This window comes from Apis mellifera, linkage group LG1 (assembly GCF_003254395.2).
Source record: "Apis mellifera strain DH4 linkage group LG1, Amel_HAv3.1, whole genome shotgun sequence".
Taxonomy (NCBI): Eukaryota; Metazoa; Arthropoda; class Insecta; order Hymenoptera; family Apidae; genus Apis; species Apis mellifera.
Genome location: NC_037638.1, coordinates 6541327 through 6555071, shown reverse-complemented (window position 1 = coordinate 6555071; position 13745 = coordinate 6541327). Strand labels below are relative to the sequence as shown.

The following is a 13745-nucleotide window of genomic DNA, read 5'->3' as shown; positions in this document are numbered from 1 at the left end:
TATATTAAAGAACAATTGCAAATAACATATTAACAAGATATCTGTATGATATATTTATGATAGAAGTAGTTTATTTATTATATTTATCATATAAATTTTTTAAAAATAATAAAAATAATCATTAAATTTTTATTATTTTTATATAATAAACAAGATTTAAATAAATTCATATATCAATATAACCTTTGTGAAATTCAAGGTGGACAACAATGAGTCATATTATTTCCAAAAAAGACTCATGTATACCTTGAAATTTTTAAGACGTGATTATTGTTGTAATTTCATTGGACATTGTGCTCATTATGGCATGTTAATTTGCAATAAATTTTAACATTTGTCACAATCAATTTTCTATTAATTTATTATATATATGTAAGTATACATAGTTTCTTTAATCGTTATTTTGAAATTAACTATTTTTTTAATTGTAAATAATATATATATTTTTTAAATTAAGCAATGTTGTGTTCAATATTTTCAATATTTTCAATATCATTAAATGTTTTTATTTATGTCTTTATTTTTTAATGTTTTATACAATATATATATTTATAAATATAAAAATATAAAAAATGTAAAAAATATAAAACATAATTTTTTATTAATAATTAAATTAATTGCACGAAATTTAATAAAAAAAAACAACTTGCAGAGGACGCTATTATTTCAAATCTGGATATACACCTAAGTTCACTGTTGAACATCAACCTAACAAGTTGTAAATACACAATTTATAATTGTTTGGAACAAAATTGATTTCTCAATATGATAATTTATATATAAAATTATTGATAAATTTAAAATAGAAATGTGAATTGTATTATGACAAAAACTGAAATATTTTGGTAAAGCATCAAGTCAGATATCATTTTACGCATTTCGACTTTTTTAGTGAAACTGTAAATATGTTTTTCTAATTAAATTACAAATAAGATCAGATATAATTAAATTTAATAAATTACTTTCATGATTTTTTGAAATAATTACACGATGAAAAAAATTCATATTATATTTTAGATTTAATTTTGTTTGTAAACAGATCAATATGTATTAAATTAGAAAATATATCAATTACATTGAGAATAATATTTCACAATATGTAAATATTATTATTTCTGATAAATATTAAATAAGCGAAATATTTATAAATTAAGTTCTTATGAAAATACATTTCTAATAAGATATAGTACAAAAATTATATTTTTTTAAATATAAGATAAAATCATAACATATTAATTTCTAAATTAAAAATTTACAAATATATATAAATTTTATTTATATCTTGTATCAATTAAATAGAAAGATTATTTATGTTTTTATATTTAATACAATAAATATGACAAAATATTATAATATGACAAATATTAGTAAATATGAAATAAATTATAATTAAAAATTGTTATAATATCACATATTATATGACAAATGTAAGTTTAAGATAGGATGTTGAAAATAAAAATATTATATTAATCTTTTAAAATCAAGTAGGAAGTCTTATTCTTATATGTACCTTGTGGACGTTCTTTTTATAGACAAAGTTTGACCTCCTTTTCTTCAATATCCATTGCATTTAAGTACCAGCTGTTTTTGAATGCAGATCATGCTACAACAAAACATTTAAATCAAATATTAATCATGCCAGATAGGTATATTTTTCATATATAATATATTTCAATCGTATATGTTATCTATATATTATGTATATATATATATATATATATATATATATATATATAATAATTATATAAATTATTATGTTTTATTATCAGACTATAGAAATAATTTATTTATTAAAGAAGGTTTCTAATTTTATCTTTTAATTTCACAAACTAGAATTTGTTTTTATATTTTATTTAAAAAAAATAAGTTTTAGATTTGTAAACATGTGTTTTAATAATATATATTAAATTAAATATATATATATATATATAAATATATATATATATATATTAATAATTATATATTGATTATTTGTATATATTAATAAGATATGTAGATGGCACATACCTTTATGGCATTAAAAATATTTTTAAATATTATTTAATATATGATAAAATGATATTTTATTAGGAATAAAGTTTTAATTGGTGCTGGAGTAATATGGGGTATTACTCTTTGCTGTTTCTTCATTAGTCGCAAACTTCCAGGATCAATGGCACTGTTAAATTTTATTCCTGGTATTTTAGTTTGGTCAGTGTATCTTTTTGTAATGAAAATTTTTATTTTATTTCTTTAATGTTATTAATATTACAGTTTTATCTACTATGATTGTAGTGTAAATAATATAAAAATAATCTTTTCATTTTTTAATTTAGATAAAATATTTAATAATTAATTGATAATATTGATTAATATTGTTTTTTAATAATAATTTATTGTTTTTTAATAAGATATTGTTTTGTGCTTTGTTTAAATCACATTATTTATTATAATGAATATATTTTTTGAACATTTATGATTTATGTTATAAAAATTATGTATATTATAATAATTGTATTATTATGTAGGAATCAAAAAATGGAAAATGATGAAAAACAAAAATGTAATATAAATGAAGCCAGTACATCTGTACCTGTAGATTATCAATCTGATTCTCATATTGAATCAGAAGAAGAAAATGTAAAAGGGTAAATTATATGATTATTCTTATAATTTAATTATTCTTGAATTAATGAATATTTTTATTTCTGATATTAATTTTAATATACAGGCAAAAAACAGCAAATTTCATGGCAAGTGGATTAATAGGAGCTTCGCCCCCGAAATTCGTTTCTCTTGAAGAAATTATAAAAGCTGCAAATGGTATGAAAAATATGGCATTAGCACATGAAATTGCAGTGGATAAAAATTTTCAATTACAAAAACTTGAGCCCGATGATGGTACATTCCATAGAAGAGTAAAAGAAATTATGCACAAGGCTTTCTGGAATTTGTTAGCAGAGCAATTAGAAGAAGATCCTCCGAATTATACTCAGGCATTGGTTTTATTAAAAGAAATTAAAGAAGTAATATATTTATGTAAATTTTAAGAAATAATTTATAATTTTTATATTTCTATTTAATAATTTTTTTCTTTTAATTTTTTTTCTAGACATTAGATGAATTAGTATTACCACATCATGCAAAAATTAGAGAAAATTTGAGAGAAATACTTGATGTGGATTTAATTAGACAACAAGCAGAAAATGGTGTTTTGGATTTCCATCATTATGCACAATATGTAATATCAATTATGAGTAAAGTTTGTGCACCTGTAAGAGACGAAAAGATTCGAGAACTTAATCAAAAAACAGATGTCATTGAAATATTTAAAGGCATAATGGAAATATTACAATTAATGAGACTTGATTTGGCAAATTTTACTATTACTATGATGAGACCAAATATAGTTGCTTCAAGTATTGAATATGAAAAAGCAAAGTTTGCTGAATTCTTAAAAGTTAATACAAATGGTTTACAATTCACAGAAAAATGGTTATTAAGGCACTATGACCCAACAAAAATTACAAGCAATTCATCTGATATTAATGCTGTGCGTCAGCTTACACATTGTCTTTTAACTGAAGCATATCTTGATCTTTTAGAATGGGATTTTAATCCAGATGCAGAAGTATAATTCTTTATTAATAATATAATTATTATTGTTTTAAATTATTTGAATTAATATTAATATAAATGTTATTTACATTTACATTCACAGACATTAATGCTTGATCAAGGTAGATTACTTGAACTGCGTGATAAAACCAGCAGATTAAGCATTATAGGATCTATAATATTGTTAGTAAATAATACAGTTGGTGCACCAATTCATGGAGTATCAAGTTTTAAAAAAAATATTAAACAACATCTTAATGTATTATTAGATTCTGTACATTCAAATAAGTATGTAAAGAGAACAGTATGTATATGCAAATAATAGAATCAAATAAATTAAATTTTTATTGTTGGTAGGGACCTGGAAACTGTAATGCCAAATATTGTATTGCAAGTGAAAACAGACTTAGAAACAACATTACAAGAAATTGGTTCTACTCTCTTATCTGTAGAAATGGAATCATTATTAGAAGGACAAATATTGGACCTTATTAATCCTGGACATAAAATTAGACATCTTATAAGTAAATATATTTATAATCTGTGAAATATATTTTTACATAATATTTTTGTATTTTTTTTTATAGATCTGAGAATTCGTCAATTTTTACAAAAAATAATATTATCTCAATCTGCGGCACCGCAACAAGTTCCACCTGGGCTTTCATCACTTCAAGAAGAATTAACAGCCATAGTAGCTCAATTCTTAATACTTATTTCTCATAATCGAAGTGTATTTGGAGAATATTATCAAGAAATTATAACCAATGCACTTATTAAAAAAGAAACTGAAAATAATAAAGATACAAGTGCAATTCATACTATGGACTTATAAAACAATTAAGATTTTAAATCAATTTTTGTAAGGGAAACATTATATTATGTGTTCATAAAATAGCACATTAATTAAAAAAAATAAGTAATATATATCTTAAAGTAACACTTCATTTGTTTTCATAAATTAAGTTTTCTAACAAAAAAAAAAAAGAATATTGAAATATAAAAACAAAAACGTTATATAGAAAGATTCTGATGTTGATATAAGTTATAAATAACATTATAATTATACAAGTAATAGATATACATAAAGAAGAAAAAACATATTTTCACACATATTGCAAATATTAATTATTCGTTTCTAATCATATGCAAACATTATTTTACATATAATTTAACTGTAACTTAATTTTTCAATCTGTAATATTATGATAATATTAATTACAACTTATTTTTTTATACTTGGTGCTTTAATATGTTTCAAATGTTATTTTAAGTATTGTATTCAAAACCAATATGTAATATATATTTGTATATATATGCGAAGATTAAATCAATTTGTAATGAAATTTTATTCCATATTTTAAAGTAAATGTAATTATTTTAAGGTTATTTTGACATCAAACATATTTCAGAAATATATTTCATACAATATTCTATTTTTATTTTATAAAATCATATATATTTATAAATACAATTTTTATTAAAAAATTTATGATATATTATACAAAATTATTTTAAATATTAACTAATAAACATTCATAATTAAAATATAAATTTAATATAATTATGACAATATTTTATATGATTTTATTATATAATGAAATAAATTAAAAAATAAAAAGATAAATATCCAACAAAAAAAATAAAATTTAAAATAGTTTGGCAAACCATTTTACAAAATTATTTCATATTAAATTAAAACTAAAATTCTGAAACATAAACTTCCAAAAATAACAATGAAGAATTATGGGAATTCAGGAAATATCAAGGGTAGTATTAAGTCATTACCTTATAATATATATTTTATAATTAATATTATAGCTTCATATTTTAAGTAAATTTGAATTCTTGGGATCTGCTTAAAAGTTCAATCAAGATAATTTCAAATTTTAAGCTGAAGTCAATTGAATTATATCATAGTCACTTCTGAAAAAAAAAGCTTCCAAAAATAGATATAAATTTGTATTAATCTAAAATATTAATAAAATAAAGATATCAAATATAATTCGTTAATACTTACTTAAATAATTTCATTTTAATAATAATTCTTAAGTATTAATATATTATGTCTTTGAATTTTTTTTTGTTTACTATTATGATTTTTTTTGTGTATTTGTGACAAGAGTAATATAATTTTCAAATTCAGAAATATGATACTTTTTTATAAAATGTTTGAATCCTATAAATTTTATATAATGTTTATTAAATTTATTATTAAATTGTTATATGTTTTACATATAATAATAAACATATAATAAAATATAATATATAATAATATATATATATATATATATATATATATATATATATATATATATATATATATATATAAATACCTATAAATAAGTGAAATAATCCTTTATTTGGTGAAAACAAATCTTGAAGTATTTTTAATAATACTTCCAAATTATTTGTTTTTGTATAATCTTGTATCATTGTTGCAAATATTTTATAATCTGTTTCTGATAAAGAAAGTTTTACCTAAAAAAATATATTATATATATACTTAAATTTTTGAATGTATATATAATTAAGCAAATGTTATTATAATATTAATTTATTATTAAAATTTTTGAATCACATACTTTTAATTAATTAAAATCAATTATATATATAAATATAAAAATATATATAAAATATAAAAAAAACTTACTTCTTTTAAGTACATTTTGCCCAAAGTTTTTTTATCAGTTTTATTACTAGTTTCTCCTAATATTTGTTGAGAATGTATTATATTATTTGTATCTTCTCTATTCTTACATGAAGAAGTTGAAGGACCTGACAAATGTTCATTAAATTCTATTGGCAACATTTTTATTTTTCTTTTTTTCATAATTGGTTCACTAATATTTTTTGTTAGTTCACAAGTGACATAATTTCTTTTCAATTTACAATCACTAAAATTAATTATAGGCTTTGATTCTGTTTCTAAAAGTTCAAACAAATTTTTTCTTTTTGTTTCAGTTAATTGCTTATCTTTCTTATCTTCACTAATATAAGTATCAATAGTGAAAATATCTTCAGAAGATATTACAATATCCTCTTTAGAAGTAACTTTTACGTTTCGTGATACAGTTGTGTCAAATGATGCTGAGACTGCTGGTAATGAAACGCAATTATTTGTAGATTGTATATTAATTATATTTGGTTGTGGAAACTGAAAATAATTATTAAAAATAACAGTACTTATTCATTTTCTTTTTATAAAATTAAACTTACAGTATGTTCTGCATATCTAAAAAAACCTTTTAACTCTTTTACAATGATACCAAAACAAGTAAAATTTTTTATATGAGGTCTAAGCCAAGCAGATAACTGTTTTTTAAAACTTGGATTATCAAATCGATAATCACAAAGAATTATAGCTCCATAATCATTTTTATGGCGTATTATACGACCAATAGCTTGATTAACAGCTCGTGATGCTTCAAGTTGATACCACTGTTGGCCAGATAAAGCCTAAAAAATAATATATATAAAATAAAAATATTTGATAAATATTTATTATATATTTTATAAATTGTTAAATTCAAATTACCTCTTTATCTTGTTTTTTTATTTCTTCCAAATATCGTTGTTTTAATATAACTCTAGGATCTTTTAAAGGTGGAAATGGAAGACCAGTAATTAATACAGCTCTTCCATTTGCATTAGCAAAATCAAGTCCTTCACTTACTTTACCTCTACAAACTGCCATAAAAATAGCTCCTTTACATGAAGGATCTTTAATTTTTTCATAATATTCATTCATAACATTAATAAAACCATCTTTGTACTGTGGTTCGACATATATAGGCTGATATATAAATAAATAATTGTATCATTTTTATAATTTATTGTATCTTATTATATATTATCATCTTAATATAAATATTAAAAATAATTACTTTACGATCTGCAATTTTAGTCCATAAACCTGTGTTTTGCCATTCTTCTTTACATTTTTTCATTATTGGATATGAAGGAAAAAACACAAGTAAACCATAAGGAACAAGACAACTAAAATTAAATATTGTCTGTCCAAGAGATCTTATGTATTTTGGATCATTTCTAAATATAAATTATAATTTTTAAGTGACATATTATAAAAATTAATATGTTTTAAAAATATATTTAATAGTCAATTTAATAATAAAAATACCTTGTATTAAAAGAAGAATTTAATGAATAACCATCAGGACCTTGACTAAGTATACCAACACAAATTTGATCTTCTTTTACAATATGTGAATTTTCTAATTGAACTTCAATCGGTATTCCAAGTTCAGATATGAAAGGTTTCAAAGGAGATAATGTACCACTTGTTAATATTATTGCACGTGCTCCTTGGTTTTTGAGTTGTTGCATACTTTATCATTGTAATCAATATATAAAAATCAATGTATTTAAAACTAAATAGAATAATATAATTAAAATTTACCTAAATCCAGGACTAAAACACCAATAATTAATAATTTTGCCTTCATTTTTTGAAAGTATTTTTTTTTTGTCCCAAACATCATTTTGTTTTGATTTTTTGTGTTCTTCTAATTGTATATACACTTTATAATATTGTTTGATTTTTTCTTTAGAGAGTAAACTATTATCACTACTAAATGCAGTTTTTAATAAATCACTGAATTTTTGAAGTGCATTACCTTTTCTTGTAAATGGAGAAGTGCTTGTAGTAGTTAAATAAAAAACAATTTTCTCTAATTTTTCTATTACAAGTTGTTCTCTACCATGGATTAACTGTTAAATATATTTATTATTTTTATTTATTTAATAAATAATTATTTTTATTTATTGAATAAATATTAAATATTTTATAATCATATAAAAATATTGACATATTATATAATTATATTAGAATATATAATTTAATTGTTTACTTGTGCCTTTCCTAGTAATTCAAAAATGTATCCACCAGGAAATGTATCTCCTTCATCACGTTTTACAATTGATATAGCATCAATAGCTTTTTCCAATTCCAAAAACATAGCTTTCAAAATGCATAAATCATCTGCAGTAAAATCTTTTTGGACATTTTCTGAATTTTCCATTAAAAAATTATTTTGTTGTTCAATATCCTTAGCCATATCTTCCATTACAACTGTTATTTCATCAATGCACATTGCAATATCTGTACTAGATATCTATAAAAGTTTTTTAAAAATTAATTTATTTTTTATAATATTCAATATTATTAAAATCAATTAATTATTTGTAATATAAATTAATTTAATACTTGTAATGATGCTGTTTCTTCACAGATTTTCTCAATATTATGTGCTTCATCAAAAAGAATAATATTATTTTGTATATCTATACCCTGTATTTTTCGTGATTTTGCATCTAGTATATAATTATATGGCATAAAAATGATATCTGCATTTTGTTTGAGTTCTCTGGATAAAAAATATGGACAACATTTGAATTTTTGTCCAGCTTTCACTAAATCTTCTATATCAAGTATTTCTTGTTTAAAAAATGGATCATCTTTTCTAAAAAATATATATTTCTAATAATAATAATTCTCTTAATAATATATTAATAAAAGTTAATAAAAAATATTAAAAAATATTAATAATATAATCTTGCACCTGCTTTCAATATTATTATAATAAAAACATGTTCTAGATTTTACTTTAGAATGACACATATATATCTTGTTTGAACTATTAGTTTCTTTAGAAACTTCTGGATGAATACATAATTGATCTCGAGATCCTAATACAGCTGTGCCTACATGTTTATAAGAAGTTCTTTTTAATTCTTGCATTGCTTGTGAAAGTTGAGAATGTGTTCTAGATGCATAAATAATTTTTGGTGCATTCCAATTAAAAGTAATAGATTCTGAATCTCCTGTACTTTTTTTGAGTCCATTATTTAATTGTTTGAAAAAATGTCCACCAAAATTGGGTTCTTCAATTGTATTCACTAATGATTGTGCTTGTAATTGAGCTTTTTTTGTTAATAACCAACTTAAGGAAGAACATAAAAGACTGAGTGTTTTTCCAGTACCTATTTTTTATAAGTTAATTTTAATATTTCAATTACTAATTATGTATATAATTATATATAATATAATAATAAAAAGATTAAATTACCGGTTGGAGATTCTAAAACACCATTTTTACTATTTTGAAGACATTGTATCACTTTTGCCATATATTCTTCTTGGATCGAATATGGTTTAAAAGGAAAATTTATAATAATATTATTAATTGTCACATCTGGCATTGTATCGTTATAAATTTTATGATATTATTATTTTATATAATTCAATTTTTTTATAATACAAAAAATATCAATTTAAAAATATTAATATCAATGGACGATGTATTCCCGCCAGATTCTAAAGAAAGGTGCCATTAAAAATGTATATATATCTAACAATCATTTATATTTGCTTTAATTTTATATGTAATTAACTTTTCTTTTTTTTCTTTAAAAAAAATATTATTTGAAAGAAAGATTTTTTTACAAAAAAAATTTTCCAAAATAATATAATTAGTTAATTAAATTAATTAAAAATAAAAAGATTTTATTTTCTATAAATATATATATTATAAACTTTTTATAATGTTTAATATAAATAAAATTATATGTATATCATTCAATTATCATTCAATTTATAAAAGAAATTGTTTTCAAGTATTGCATATCTATAAGTGGAATATTAAATTTTTTGTAAAGTAACAAAGACTCGAGATTAGGTCAGTTATATATCAGCTGATGTCTGACCGATTATTGTAAAAGAAGTTCTTAATTTTTTTCAGGTTTGTACATTTTTTTATTATGTTTTATTTAATTTTTTATAATAAATATAGTTAAATTTGACATAATATAAAACTTTAAAAAAATAATATTAAAAATAATATTAAAATTTATTAAATAAATTTATCGTATATATTTTAATACTAATGATCAATGGTTATTGACCTTTAAAATAAGCTACGAAAGCCATTCAACATTCTTGTGTTTAACATAGCGCACATAAGATTTAAGAATGTAACTAAATAAGTTTTTACAAAGAAACAATATATTAAATATATTTAATATACTTATTAATTTTGCAAGATTTAAATAAAAATTAATAAAAAGAAAATAATAAATAAGAATAAAATGCATTTAATTTATTTTAATGAAATTAAATATTTCGTGTAAAGATAAATATGAAGATAATGTAAAACTTAAGTATACATCATTTTTCTGTGTGTTCAGATAAAAAGGTCGTTGTCATAAGATATCTTTTTATATAAGTGTATATAAAGGTATCCATATAAATTTTATTAAGAATTGATTATATTATTTATAAAATAAGTAAAAATATCAGTTATAGTATGAAAATATTATATTATATTATATTATATTTATGAATTGTTTAAATTTTACTTTATTTTCTTTATCATATCTTACATTTTTCAGTGTTATAATATAAAATAAATTTAATATGCGTTTAGTAATTTGTGATACAGTGGATTATGTAGCAGAATGGTCTGCTAAATATGTTTTAAAAAGAATTAATGATTTTCAACCAAATGAAAATAAATATTTTATTCTTGGTCTCCCAACAGGTATTTTTTTCATAAATATTTTTCATAATATTTTTCATAAATAAACTGAAAATTTATAATTTAATATTAATAAATTTTTATTAAAATAATAATTATTACTTATTTTGGAGGTGGTACACCTTTGGGAATGTATAGAAAACTTATAGAATATTATAAAGCAGGAAAAATTTCCTTCAAGTATGTAAAAACTTTTAATATGGATGAATATGTTGATTTACCCAGAGATCATCCAGAATCTTATCATTATTATATGTATAATAATTTCTTTAAGCACATAGATATAGATCCACAAAATGTGCATATTCTTGATGGTAATGCACCTGATCTTATAAAGGAATGTGATGATTTTGAAAACAAAATTAAAGAAGCTGGTGGTATTGAATTATTTATTGGTGGTATGCAATTTTATTATATGGAAATAAATAAATAAATATAAAAAAAATTTATATGAATAAAAAAATGTCATGTTTTAGGTATTGGTCCAGATGGTCACATAGCTTTCAATGAACCAGGTTCTTCCTTAGCATCACGTACAAGAGTAAAGACATTGGCGCAAGATACATTAGAAGCTAATGCAAGATTTTTTGGAAATGATATTTCCAAAGTACCAAATCAAGCATTGACTGTTGGTGTTGGCACAGTGATGGATGCTAAAGAAGTAATGATTCTCATCACAGGTTCTCATAAAGCATTTGCTCTTTATAAGGCAATAGAAGAAGGTATTAACCATATGTGGACTGTATCAGCTTTTCAACAACATCCTCGTACAATAATTGTTTGTGATGAAGATGCAACTTTAGAATTACGTGTGAAGACAGTAAAATATTTTAAGGTATATTTAAATAATCATATTTTTTTAAAAATCTTTAAAATCTTTAATAATTTTGTTTAAAATATTTAAATTTAACAATTTATTTTTATTTAAATTTAACAACATTTATATTTTAATTTAAGTAATTTATATATTTATTTTATCTTGAATTTTTATGATATGTAGGGTCTCAGTGCTATACATCAAAAATTGATTGAGGAAGATGGAAATACGATTCTTCGTCGTTCAGTACAATAAAAAGAAATGGTAATCATTTTTTATTAAAAATATGCTTTTGCTTTTTATTTTTTATTATAAAATAGAGTAAAAAGTTTATAATCTATATTTTATTATTAATTAATTAAAACATTAAATGTTTTTTTATTTTGTTTAAGAAATTAATCCATTTTTATATTTGATATAATTTTAATTGTTTAATTAAAATTAATTATTTAATAATGATTATTTAAATATATAAATGATTTTAAAAAAATAAAAAATTATAATTTGTAATTAGATAAAATTTAAAGTATTTATATTAATTTTATATTATTTATATTATATTAAATTATATATTAATTTTTACAGAATTTATGGAATTTGTAATTTATGAGATTCATAATATATAATTCATAATTAACAAATTTGAAAAACCAATTTAAAATATAAAATTTTATCGTTTTATGTATATATATATAAAACGTGTGGATATATATATATATAAAGTCTTATATAAAAAATGACTTAAAATTAATGGATCTGACAAATTCCTTATTACATATATCATGTGGAAAAGATCATATTGGATATGAAAATTTTATATAATACATACATACAAACACACACACACACACACATATATTTCAATAAAACATGAATTTTAAATTTAAAACATAATATTGTTATTGTTTCATATTTTTGTATCATTATATTTTTTCATAAATAAATTTATCCTTTTTATCATATAAATCGTTTTTTTTTTAAATAATTCTTATTTCATTCGTTTATGAAATATATATTTTGTTTAGTTTATTTATTTTTATATTTATAGTGTGTATTTTTCCAATTCATGTTTGGTATTTAAAAAAAAAGATTATATTTCTTTAATTTTTCTTTAAAAAGATAAATAATATATAAAATTAAAAAATTAATTGGATATTTCAGCCTTAATTTATAAATATAATTTTTATTCCTAAGTTTATAAATAAAACAATAATATAATTATTAATATTAATATTAATATATTAATATAATATATAAAATTTTTATAAGATTAATTACAATATTTATTTATTATGATTCATAACTTGGAATTATAAGTTGCAAAAATAACTGCTAGAAACATGAAATTCTCATTTAATATTAATTTTGATAACGATAATAGTAAAGAATAACAGATAGTAAAATATGAAGAAAGATTGAGAATCCATACGTGGCATTACTTGTTTGACTAGATTTAATTTCTCTTCTTATCCTTTAATAGGATGATAATTTTAGCATATTTATGTATAAGATATATATTTACGAAAAAAACTCGTACACATAACATATTATGCATTTTTTAAACAAACCATAAAATAAATTAATAAATATTTTTAATTAATATGATCAAGTATTTAAAAAAAATGATAAAATTATTTATAATTTGTTATATATGAATAATATAATATTTTAGAGAAAGTACGCGAATGTACGTTTTTAAAGTACGTTTAAATCCCCTCTTAAAATCGAGGACAAACTGACGATAACAAGTGGGAGAAACGATTGCGAACAGAAAC

General features: G+C 20.2%; 3 protein-coding genes across 15 annotated transcripts; 2 read left to right on the top strand and 1 right to left on the bottom strand.

Moving 5' to 3' along the window:
- The first annotated feature begins 167 nt into the window (after positions 1 to 167).
- On the top strand, positions 168 to 4707 carry LOC724455 (T-complex protein 11-like protein 1). 11 transcript variants are annotated; one of them, XM_026441465.1, is made up of 10 exons: positions 168 to 372; positions 653 to 899; positions 1533 to 1646; positions 2071 to 2190; positions 2508 to 2627; positions 2711 to 3005; positions 3092 to 3610; positions 3701 to 3885; positions 3955 to 4121; positions 4185 to 4707. In XM_026441465.1, exons 3-10 carry the CDS (start codon positions 1636 to 1638, stop codon positions 4430 to 4432), a joined length of 1665 nt encoding a protein of 554 aa, XP_026297250.1. In that variant the 5' UTR covers positions 168 to 372; positions 653 to 899; positions 1533 to 1635; the 3' UTR covers positions 4433 to 4707. The 11 variants fall into 11 exon arrangements, with proteins under 11 accessions (XP_026297250.1, XP_026297265.1, XP_026297269.1 ...); XM_026441480.1 differs by lacking the exon at positions 653 to 899; XM_026441484.1 differs by lacking the exon at positions 2071 to 2190 and having other exon boundaries at positions 170 to 372; positions 4185 to 4705.
- A 983-nt stretch (positions 4708 to 5690) lies between these two features.
- Positions 5691 to 9969, bottom strand: LOC412546 (regulator of telomere elongation helicase 1 homolog). Its single transcript, XM_026446266.1, has 12 exons — positions 9687 to 9969; positions 9180 to 9600; positions 8825 to 9080; positions 8469 to 8732; positions 8018 to 8328; positions 7739 to 7945; positions 7485 to 7647; positions 7136 to 7393; positions 6817 to 7056; positions 6251 to 6754; positions 5934 to 6078; positions 5691 to 5776 (listed from the first exon to the last, which is right to left on the bottom strand). The coding sequence occupies exons 1-12, from the start codon at positions 9817 to 9819 to the stop codon at positions 5691 to 5693; spliced, it is 2988 nt and encodes a 995-aa protein (XP_026302051.1). The 5' UTR covers positions 9820 to 9969.
- Positions 9970 to 10245: 276 nt separating this feature from the next.
- LOC409520 (glucosamine-6-phosphate isomerase) lies at positions 10246 to 13731 on the top strand. Of its 3 annotated transcripts, none has more exons than XM_006563222.3 (6): positions 10246 to 10358; positions 11008 to 11156; positions 11267 to 11551; positions 11630 to 11988; positions 12154 to 12234; positions 12556 to 12932. In XM_006563222.3, the coding sequence occupies exons 2-5, from the start codon at positions 11033 to 11035 to the stop codon at positions 12223 to 12225; spliced, it is 840 nt and encodes a 279-aa protein (XP_006563285.1). In that variant the 5' UTR covers positions 10246 to 10358; positions 11008 to 11032; the 3' UTR covers positions 12226 to 12234; positions 12556 to 12932. The 3 variants fall into 3 exon arrangements, with proteins under 3 accessions (XP_006563285.1, XP_393026.2, XP_016768791.1); XM_393026.7 differs by lacking the exon at positions 10246 to 10358 and adding an exon at positions 10549 to 10853; XM_016913302.1 differs by lacking the exons at positions 10246 to 10358; positions 12556 to 12932 and adding an exon at positions 13643 to 13731 and having other exon boundaries at positions 11033 to 11156.
- Positions 13732 to 13745: the final 14 nt, after the last annotated feature.

What these genes read in the sequence shown, in the direction of transcription:
- LOC724455 (XM_026441480.1), top strand. An exon ending in GAAGAAGAAAATGTAAAAGG is followed by an intron (nt 2,628 to 2,710) that starts GTAAATTATATG and finishes TTTAATATACAG; the next exon opens with GCAAAAAACAGCAAATTTCA. An exon ending in TATTAAAAGAAATTAAAGAA is followed by an intron (nt 3,006 to 3,091) that starts GTAATATATTTA and finishes TTTTTTTTCTAG; the next exon opens with ACATTAGATGAATTAGTATT.
- LOC412546 (XM_026446266.1), bottom strand. Translation starts at nt 9,819, where the DNA reads ATGCCAGATGTGACAATTAATAATATTATTATAAATTTTCCTTTTAAA. An exon ending in TGTTTTAGAATCTCCAACCG is followed by an intron (nt 9,601 to 9,686) that starts GTAATTTAATCT and finishes TATAAAAAATAG; the next exon opens with GTACTGGAAAAACACTCAGT. An exon ending in AAGAAACAGCATCATTACAA is followed by an intron (nt 8,733 to 8,824) that starts GTATTAAATTAA and finishes AAACTTTTATAG; the next exon opens with ATATCTAGTACAGATATTGC.
- LOC409520 (XM_016913302.1), top strand. Translation starts at nt 11,033, where the DNA reads ATGCGTTTAGTAATTTGTGATACAGTGGATTATGTAGCAGAATGGTCT. An exon ending in TATTGAATTATTTATTGGTG is followed by an intron (nt 11,552 to 11,629) that starts GTATGCAATTTT and finishes GTCATGTTTTAG; the next exon opens with GTATTGGTCCAGATGGTCAC. An exon ending in AGACAGTAAAATATTTTAAG is followed by an intron (nt 11,989 to 12,153) that starts GTATATTTAAAT and finishes TATGATATGTAG; the next exon opens with GGTCTCAGTGCTATACATCA.